Raw genomic sequence first — 10,917 nt, 5'->3', positions numbered from 1 at the left:
GAAATTTAAAGTGTATGCACTTAGTTCCGACAGTGGTATGGTAGAATTGTTGACATATAAATTGATGTCGGCAGACATTGACTATCTCGTCATCAGTGTAGTAAGGATTGATCATACTGTAGTACGGGACGTGTAAATAGTTAACTCTGGAAACTGATACCTATATATAGATTTGACTCGAGTATCACAGAGTTTAGGCAAAAGTGAGGCCCATCTTGCAACGTCCTGGATATTCCTGCGCCTATAGTGCTGACAGTTTAGCCACGCGAACGGCTGTTTTTAAATTGGAGGAAACCTAGGAGCTCGACCAGACAAGACTGCCCTAGCCTCCTAGACACTTCTTGTCAGCCGTTTCTACATAATTCTTTCTTCTTTATCTTTCCATTTTCTCTTCTTCTGGTCAGTACATACATTCGTAATATGGATTACTAGAAAGTTTGCATGTTTACTTCCATAGCAGGGCTTCTACAAATACGTATTGTATAGATAGCTCGGACGATGCGTTTCACTAAACGTTTAGAAAACTCTCTTGCAACGTGTGTTTCTCACCAACGCGAGGCGCCTACGGATACCTTACAACCAGTATTTTAACAGGGTGTTTCATAGCTACGTGTATACAGTAGAGGCTAGTGCATGACTCGATCCTAGGAAACTCACATACCGTGCATCGAAAGAAGCAGTCGCAACAGGCAAGGCTTTTTCTTTCTTCCTTTTTTCAACCACTCGACCAGAATGAAGTCTGTGGGTCCACAACAAAAGAGAGTGCGCTGCATTGTGACTCAGAAAATGGAGAGCAAGTTGTGCGCATCTCTTGACACTTGCGCACTAGGCAGTTGCCGATTGCTCAATATACATGTTCATTCATACATGTTTCTAATTTTATGACACCTACGTGCACTCTAACAGAGATAAGGAGACGTTGGGCTAGGACCGATAAGCTACGAAGATTTAGATCCTAGCCTTACTCTTGTGACAAGATGTATACAAGCACCCTGTAATAGAATAGCCCGGCCTCTCATCCGTTTCTGTTTGACTTTCAAACCTAGCTATTACCTGAAACGAGTACGTTTACCAGCAACAGTCTGCCGTTTGCAAAGCAGCACTGCTGAGTAAGTCACAAGTGAAATTACGATCAGTACCGCCAGTCAGGAACTTCCACGTAAAGGAAGTTACATGTCTTGTTGTATCTGTACAATAGGGTACCTTACGGTGTTCAGATGTGGACACGCCCCGCGATAGTTTGAGATATGAACGCTGCTTTCTCTTGTAGTCTGCACCGAAGAGACGGAGAAACAGATCAGATGTACGCACCAATTAATGTCTAAGATTTAGAGCTATACCTGTATACGACTGGAATCGCATAAGATCTGCTAGCGCACTAGCTAAATATACGGGACAAAGTAAGGAAACAGTCCGGATGTGGGGTGCATGAATTCTATTTGTGGACACTTTTTCTCCGATACATAGAGCGAATGAGCCTGCGTAGCGGCTGGACTAGATACGTGAATGGTTTCCTCACAAGCTGTTAGTCTCATATGTAGATACTTGCTCATGTAGTTGATCGCACGTGGCTATGGTATACATAGAGACAATTGCAGCTTGCAGTAGCAAAAGTTTTAGTAGTCTGGGAAACATTAATTTTTCTACCGAGTTCTACAAAAAGAAACTGAGATTCAACGACGTACTGAACATACGATTAGCATGACGTACTGCGATTAAATTCTTAATAACAGTTTTATATCGCAATATCTTAGCACTAATAATCAGTTAGTATCACAGACTATAACTATTCATGTTGATTGAGACGTTGATATCCAAATATCTCGTAGTCGTCGTCGTATTGATCACGAAGACGTTGAAACTGAACGGTCGAAAGCTGAGAGAAATAGCTGTACTTTGTTTCGTTACCCGATCGATTGCCGTGCGGCAGATGCAGCCAAGAGGGAGCTCCAACAGATCTGAGGAGATAATCTGATTCCTCAGCAAGACCAGTACTATCCATGTCAACGAGGAAATCATAATCAATGTGACAAGGATGGCAAATCAGGTTGATTGGTCTCCAATGACTGTTAAGATCTAGATACTTTTCTTTGTTGCCATAGAAACGAGTGATATAATTGACAAAATGAGGAAAGCTGATGTTTTTCCAAGCATCCGGTTTACTTTTGCCTCCATTGAGACGCTTGTTGTACTCTACAACCCATTTGCAAAAATTTGTTTGACCTGCAGTTTTATGCAATCTAATCTGTCTGTAGTCGGAAACGACTCGTTGAAGAGGCTCTCTGTACGACATGAATTTCGTGTAGTTCTTCAACCTCCACTCGATATCCGCATTGCTGTGATACTTTTTACTCAAGCGCGTTAGATACTGGAAGTCGTGGTGCAAGGCGTGGTCTACCGCCGCGTTTACGTCCGAAAATCTTCCCGCTAAAATGAGCATCATGCTACGCCAGCATGTTGTGCCGGATTTTCTGACAGGACACCAAATGAGTCGGTGTTCGTCGTCCACCACCATTGCAGCGTACAAAAGTTCTTTCTCGGTTTCCGTAAGTGGTCGCTGGAATTGTGCACAAGCTCGCTTCAATGACTCCTTTCTTAGCTCAAAACGTGACAATGCTTTGGTTCTTGTCGCAGGAAGAGGTCGCCTAACTTCTATAAATAGCAAAAGTGAATAGATGTTAGCATATCGGAACTGAACACTATGTATAATAGCATAGAAAGCAGTGGACTATATTGGGGGCTAAAGTTCCGTCACTCAATGAAGCAATTTTGTCTGCATGTATGCTTAGATAAATGTTTTATGTATGTATGTATGTATGTATGTATGTATGTATGTATGTATGTATGTATGTATGTATGTATGTATGTATGTATGTATGTATGTATGTATGTATGTATGTATGTATGTATGTATGTATGTATGTATGTATGTATGTATGTATGTATGTATGTATGTATGTATGTATGTATGTATGTATGTATGTATGTATGTATGTATGTATGTATGTATGTATGTATGTATGTATGTATGTATGTATGTATGTATGTATGTATGTATGTATGTATGTATGTATGTATGTATGTGGCTCAATTGGTTAGAGTGTGCAGTTGGAGATTGACTACATCCGGGACCTTTGGGTCAGAGTTCAAGTGCGGGTGGGCCACATACATAAATTCCCTTGGGCAAGGAACTAACATACAATTGCCTCTCTCTCCGGAGTGTCAAGTTCTGTCCAAGAAGAAGAAGAAGTGACATATAGACAGTGACTGATGATAGCATTGTAGCGTTGTAGCATTGTAGCATCGTAGCATTGTAGCATCATAGCATCATAGCATCATAGCATTGTAGTAACCTGGGCCCTAAGGGTCCTTGTAACAAAAAAAAAAAACAAAAAAAAAATGTATGTATGTATGTATGTATGTATGTATGTATGTATGTATGTATGTATGTATGTATGTATGTATGTATGTATGTATGTATGTATGTATGTATGTATGTATGTATGTATGTATGTATGTATGTATGTATGTATGTATGTATGTATGTATGTATGTATGTATGTATGTATGTATGTATGTATGTATGTATGTATGTATGTATGTATGTATGTATGTATGTATGTATGTATGTATGTATGTATGTATGTATGTATGTATGTATGTATGTATGTATGTATGTATGTATCTGTTTTGTGCGTTCTGGACGAGAGAGTGGGTTTGGATCTGCACACCCCTGGCTCACTATAATCTCTTCATTGTGCAGGTTCCTTTAGTGTTTCCTATTACTCGTCCTTCTTTTCGTTGTCTGACATGTGACTTAGTGTGTCGCTCAAAAGCAGGACTCATGTCTCACATGCGACACAAGAAACATTAAAGAGTCATCACTGAAATCAGTGGACATACCATCATCATCATCATCATGTATGTATGTATGTATGTATGTATGTATGTATGTATGTATGTATGTATGTATGTATGTATGTATGTATGTATGTATGTATGTATGTATGTATGTATGTATGTATGTATGTATGTATGTATGTATGTATGTATGTATGTATGTATGTATGTATGTATGTATGTGGCTCAATTGGTTAGAGTGTGCAGTTGGAGATTGACTACATCCGGGACCTTTGGGTCAGAGTTCAAGTGCGGGTGGGCCACATACATAAATTCCCTTGGGCAAGGAACTAACATACAATTGCCTCTCTCTCCGGAGTGTCAAGTTCTGTCCAAGAAGAAGAAGAAGTGACATATAGACAGTGACTGATGATAGCGTTATAGCGTTGTAGCGTTGTAGCGTTGTAGCGTTGTAGCATCGTAGCATCGTAGCATCGTAGCATCGTAGCATCATAGCATTGTAGTAACCTGGGCCCTAAGGGTCCTTGTAACAAAAAAAAAAAAAAATGTATGTATCTGTTTTGTGCGTTCTGGACGAGAGAGTGGGTTTGGATCTGCACACCCCTGGCTCACTATAATCTCTTCATTGTGTAGGTTCCTTTAGTGTTTCCTATTACTCGTCCTTCTTTTCGTTGTCTGACATGTGACTTAGTGTGTCGCTCAAAAGCAGGACTCATGTCTCACATGCGACACAAGAAACATTAAAGAGTCATCACTGAAATCAGTGGACATACCATCATCATCATCATCATGTATGTATGTATGTATGTATGTATGTATGTATGTATGTATGTATGTATGTATGTATGTATGTATGTATGTATGTATGTATGTATGTATGTATGTATGTATGTATGTATGTATGTATGTATGTATGTATGTATGTATGTATGTATGTATGTATGTATGTGGCTCAATTGGTTAGAGTGTGCAGTTGGAGATTGGCAACATCCGGGATCTTTGGGTCAGAGTTTGAGTGCGGGAGGGCCACATACATAAGTTCCCTTGGGCAAGGAACTAACGTGCAATTGCCTCTCTCTCTCCGAGTGTCAGGTTCTGTCCGAGAAGCAAAGAAGAAGTGACATACAGACAGTGACAGTGTTTCGATTGTTTCGATTGTATACTAGTATCGTAGAAAGTATCGTAGCAAGTACTTAGTAGTGTCTGCAGTAACCTGGGCCCTAAGGGTCCTTGTAACAAAAAAATGTATTTATGTATGTATTGCGAGACCGTTGTGGGTACCACGTTTGTTGGAGCCGCAACGTCTATATCCTTTTGCCAAGTTATAAGCGGTTTTATTTTGGAGTTCTGTGCGTTTTCGGTGAGCTAAAGAGACATCGTATCTTAATATCTGGTCAGTTGCAAAAAAGGTGAGCCTTCTTGGATCAGCCTTTGTTTGCAAGCCATGGCTGGCTCTTTGGAGCGTCCGCTCACCATTGTTTTGGACAGCGCAGAAGATTTGTCTACCCGTGATGTAATCGCTGCATTGTATTCTGTCGTTCATGATGAAGACCTCAAATGCGAGACTCAAGTAGGCAACCAGGCATCATTTCAGATAACATTGGGATGCACCACCGCAAGAGACACGGTGCTAAACAGGGGTTTCGATGTAAAACATCAACATCATCAATGTTATTCAATTGATAGGCCAAGAAACAGGGGACCACCGCCAGCATTTGTTTCGGTTAAAATGCGATACGTAATGTCAGATGAAACGGTCACCTCGCTCCTCAATAATTACGGCCAGGTAAAAAACATTCATCGACGTTGCTATTCCTTTGCGCCTTCGACAGAAACCAGAGTGCGCATCTTTACAGTGAAAAATCCCAAGGGAGAGTTTTTGACATCCTACAGGATAGGGCGATATGTATTACGTTTCTACCTACGCTATGCTGGACAGCCGTCAAGGTGTTATAGGTGTGATTCAACAAACCATCAGATACGAGACTGCCTTCAACCAAAATGGTTTCGTCGTTGTCATCGGTATGGAAGCACAGATCATCTCCTCGTGAATGTCAAGCAGAAGACAACGTTTCAAATGTATCTCCGTCTCCTCCAGCAAACCAAATAGAAGAAAGAAACATTCCAGCAATGGATATAGTAAATCTTGCGCAACAAGTTGAACAAGGCGATGACAACAATGATGATCTCTATCAACAAGTTGAGGGAAGTGTCGGCATTAATAAGGATTCTTATCAAAAAGTGAGTAAAGTGTCGACAACAATGATGATCCCTATCATGAACAATCAGATACCGACCTGTGGACAGATGCCACAACGCAATACCAAGAACAAATGAGCGATGAGGACGAAAATGAACAACGGAAGCGAAAGCGATCACTTACACCCACTACAGAACAACCCAAGAAACAAAAAAAAAGAAAAAGAGAAACAAGCAAAAAAGCAATGGGAAAATAGATATAATCTCTTGTCATCGGAATCACCTCAGCCTCCCAATGCGCCTCCTCTCGGATCGAAGTCTACTTTGTCCAGAGACATCACTAAATACTGAAAAAATTAGGAGTTTGTTTTGTGTTTTAATTAAGTCTTAATAATGGCAAACAACCTCGTAATTTCTACCCTGAATGTAAGGGGAATAAATGATCCATGCAAGAGACACAGCTTATGTTCGTGGATGAAAACAAATCGTGTTGATATTTTAGCTCTACAGGAAACTTATCTAGCCCAAACTCCCTCTGACTGGTCTACTCAATTTCCAAGCTATGACAGTTTTCACTCATTTGGAACTAATCATTCTCGTGAGGTTTCAATTAAAGTCAAACGTCATCCAGACATTAAATCAACTTTAATACGTTCTGATTCACGTGGACGCAGTGTCACCGTGCTCATTCGACAGGGAGATGTATCTTTCTATCTGACAGCTGTTTATGCTCTCGCTCAATGTCTTGAGTGAACCGAGTTTCTGTCATCTATGTCAAAATTATTGTCTTTATATCCAAACAACTTGGTATGTGGTGACTTCAATTGTGTATTGAATCATCGTGTTTATCGTATCTCTCTCTCTCTCTACGGCAATACCACGCATAGCGAGTCATAATGCGATTCACAGCTTTATGAGAGACTTGGATTTAGTCGATATATATCGTGAAAGAAATCCTACTACCCAAAGATTCACCTGGAAGCAGCCACACAACAACGTGGCAGAACGACTAGACATGTTTTTTCGTCACCCACAACCTCAGTTCCGATGTTACAGATATCTCAGTTAAAGCTGCAACCTTTAGCGATCATCACAGTGTTCTGTTAGCATTAAAAAGTCACAGGACGACTGTAAGGAAAGGACACAGTTATTGAAAATTCAACGTCTCGTATCTACCAGAGGAGCGATTTCGGTCACGTATCACGTCACTATGGACATCTTGTAGAAAAGAAAAAGAGTCTTTCCCGTCCTTGCGAGAGTGGTGGGATATAGGCAAGGCCCGTGTGAAATCATGTTGTATAAGCTATGAAATTGCCAGATCTAAGAAACATATGGAGCATAGGACGAAAGTGGAGAAGTCTTTACAACGTGCTTTTACGCATCTTCAAAATGGTGAACTTTCGGCAGACAAAGTCATAGAACGCTACAAGACTGAATTACAAAATTTAGATAAAGAAAAAATACGAGGTCAGCATGTTAGATGCAGGGCAGAATGGCTTGACAAGGGAGAGGCATCATCAAAGTACTTCGCTTCCACAGAACAACGTCAGGGTGGACGTCATCACTTAGTCGAGTTGGAAATAGCAGACGGAACAGTGCTTAACACCCGTGATCGAATCCTACAGGCAGTGGCAAAGTATTATGAAGACCTGTACTCAGAGGAAGCAGTAACGACAGAACAGGAAAGAAATATACTTGATTCAATTTGATGTTAAACTGACCGAGAAAAACAAGAAATTCTGTGAAAGCACTCTGACAGAAGATGAATGTACCGTAGCGGTAAAAATGTTTAAATCGGGCAAAGCGCCAGGTTTAACGGTCTTCTATTGGAGTCCTATCGAGTATTCTGGACATTACTTAGCAAGGATTTTGTCCAAGTGGCAAACGAGGTTTTGCAGAGTGGAAGTCTTTCGGCCTTCCAACGCACAGGTGTTATACGGCTGTTATGCAAAAATTAGAAAGTGACTTGAATAACTGGCGTCCAATAGGTTTGCTCAATGTAGACTATAAAATCATATCCAAAGCTTTGACAAATCGCATCAAGCAAGTCCTACCTAAAATCATTTACGAGAATCAATCATGTTGCATCCTCGATCGCACCATCTTTGAAAATTGTTCTATTGTATGTAAAGCCATCCATCTATGTGAAACTACAAACACACCAGCAGCGGTTATTTCAGTAGACTAAAAGAAAGCCTTCGATAGAGTAAGTTGGAAGTACATGTAGACAGTCTTAGAAAAATTTGGATTTGGGCCAACCTTTCGTAGTTGGATCAGAGCACTCTATCATAAGGTGGATAGCCACGTTATCGTCAATAACTGGCTAACCTCTAAAATCACTTTAGGCCGAGGAGTACGACAACAATGTCCCTTCTCACCAATGCTGTATGACCTTTGTGCAGAACCGCTGGCAGCAGCCATTCGTAACAACCCGAGAATGGAAGGCATTAATATACCTGCTGTAAATAGCAGCAGGCGTTCAGTCAAAGTGATAGCATATGCCGACGATACAACATTTTTCATCACAAACGAAGAAGGATTCAATGCTTTGGACGAAGTGTTGACGATGTATCAGGAAGCCTCCAGTGCACGACCTAACAGGTCGAAATCACACGGGCTTTGGTTCAGACAATGGAAACAACGTCAAGACCGACCACTCGACATCGCATTGTCTAACGAACATACCACCATCTTAGGTGTGACGTTTCATCCAGATTATACGGCTACGGTTTCAAGCAACTTTAAATGTATGAGAAAGAGAGATCTCTCAATTGCTGGCAGAGCCACAGTAATCTCAACTTTTGACTTGTCCAAAGTCTATTACACTGCCAGAGTTTTTACAATGCCATATCATTACTTCCAAGAGTTGGACCAAATTTTATGGAGATTCCTATCGAGAGAAAACCAACATTTGGTTAAGAAGACAGTTTGCATCGGTTCCGTAAAACAAGGAGGTCTAAACGTGCCTCACCTTATTTTAGAATAATGTCTATACATCTACAATGGTTAATTAAAGCGCCTCTTTATTTTCACTGCACCAAGCACATAGTCACAGTTCGCCTATCACTGGTTCAGATCAGCCTGCCTATATCAGTTAGGACCAGCAGTATTTGCAGCAACAGACTGGCAACCACCCGCTCGCCTTTTTACAAAAATGCCATCTTTCTACAGAAGTCTTATTCCGCTGTGGCGTTCCAAATCGGGAGGCCGCATAGCTAGGGCGCCGCGTACATATGAAGAAGTGTGCAGCGAACCGCTATTGGGTGATAAAATGATTGTTGATCTGCACCAGAAGCCATTGTACTATCCATCTTTAGCTCGATCAGGCTTTGTCACAGTGCAAGATATATTTTGTAAACCTTGTCCACTGGAAAATACAGTGTCAGCAACCGTCTACCCTACCGCTCAAAAAGCAATACCTTCTTCATGGTTACGTCTTCCACAAGGACCTCCTCTAAATTCAAAGCTTTACTGGTCAGATCAACTCGCTACTTTACCAACAGCAACGAGCCACTTAACATCAGAGACTTCACCACGCGAACAATATATCAAAAATTACGTGAAGGCATTTTTGCATTACCGGTATGCTACACGGAATGGGACAAACAATTAAAACTACCCAGTCAACAGTGGAATATACTCTGGACAATTACATCTACCATACCCAGTCACCATACGAGAGAGACCGTCTATGGAAATTTTTACATTGGGCGCTTCCGACATAATTACGGCTGTATAAATTTGGATTAAGCGAGACTTACATATGCTCAGTATGCATGATTGGAAAAGAAACAATAGACCACACTTTTCAGCACTGTTTGGTTTGGAAGTCGGTGCTGCTTCAAGCAGGGAATATACTCACAAGAGTGAATGTGAATCTGCCATTTGCACTGAACGACGTGCGTCCTTTAAGCCTTTTTTTGAGAGCAAAATTGCCAAGCCTGACAGTATTTTTGCCACACTAATCACAACGTATTGGAGAAAGTTGGGGAAACTCCCAGCAAAATATATAATGGCTGCATTTCGATATGCCATGCGGATTAAAATACAGACGAGAAGGTACAAGAAAAGCGAAACTTTAACAGCTACTGGAGACCACTCGCAAAAAGTAAGAAGGAGTTATAACTGTGTTAATGTAACAATGGTACCTATCTAAATTGATGTATGTATGTATATATGATTGCAATGGAAACGTTTTATACTGAGTCTTAAGGATTCTTTCCATAAAAAAAGAAAAAATGTATGTATGTATGTATGAATGAATGTATTGCGAGGTTCGGACGATGCCACGAGGTTTTGGTAGCTCCCCCAACCTTCCCGATAATGAGAGAATTCTAAGTTATTTTGGAGAACTTTAGCGACAAAAAGGTATATTAACCGACAGCCTTCGTAGATTGCGGGCCTAATCGATCGGAAGACTAACCACGATCAGGAAGAAGAAAGAATAGCGGCCGACAAGTTGAAGAGGCCGTTTTTAGTCAGATTGGTTGCCGAAGGCGTGATAACTGAAGACATAGCGAAGGCTCTTTTAAGCACTGCCGGAAGAGTGTATCATGTGCGTACGTCCGACAATAGCAGAAATGTGACAGATTATCTTGTTGAATGAAGAAGCCAAAAAGGCCCGGTTGGTACGTACAGGCCTGATATTGAATAATGTTTGATTTGGAAGTAATGCCACTACAAGTTCCACCAGCTTTTGTCTTAGTCAAAATGCCTTTTGAAATGGCAGTCTGCCAGATAATGTCATTATCTCGAGAATAGCAGATAATGGTCAAGTTGCAACAATTACAAGGCGTACGTATTTCTTTAAAGTTCACGTGAAAACGGGAGTAAGAGTATACAAAGTACAGAATCCAT

General features: G+C 40.8%; 1 protein-coding gene across 1 annotated transcript; it reads right to left on the bottom strand.

Annotated features, from left to right (window-relative positions):
• Positions 1-1,786: 1,786 nt before the first annotated feature.
• On the bottom strand, positions 1,787-2,515 carry LOC134188537 (carbohydrate sulfotransferase 11-like). The gene has a single exon (XM_062656701.1). It carries the CDS (start codon positions 2,513-2,515, stop codon positions 1,787-1,789), a length of 729 nt encoding a protein of 242 aa, XP_062512685.1.
• Positions 2,516-10,917: the final 8,402 nt, after the last annotated feature.

Source organism: Corticium candelabrum, chromosome 13, assembly GCF_963422355.1.
Source record: "Corticium candelabrum chromosome 13, ooCorCand1.1, whole genome shotgun sequence".
Classification (NCBI taxonomy): Eukaryota; Metazoa; Porifera; class Homoscleromorpha; order Homosclerophorida; family Plakinidae; genus Corticium; species Corticium candelabrum.
Note: the sequence above shows the minus strand (reverse complement) of the source record. Positions and strands in the feature narration are given on the sequence as shown.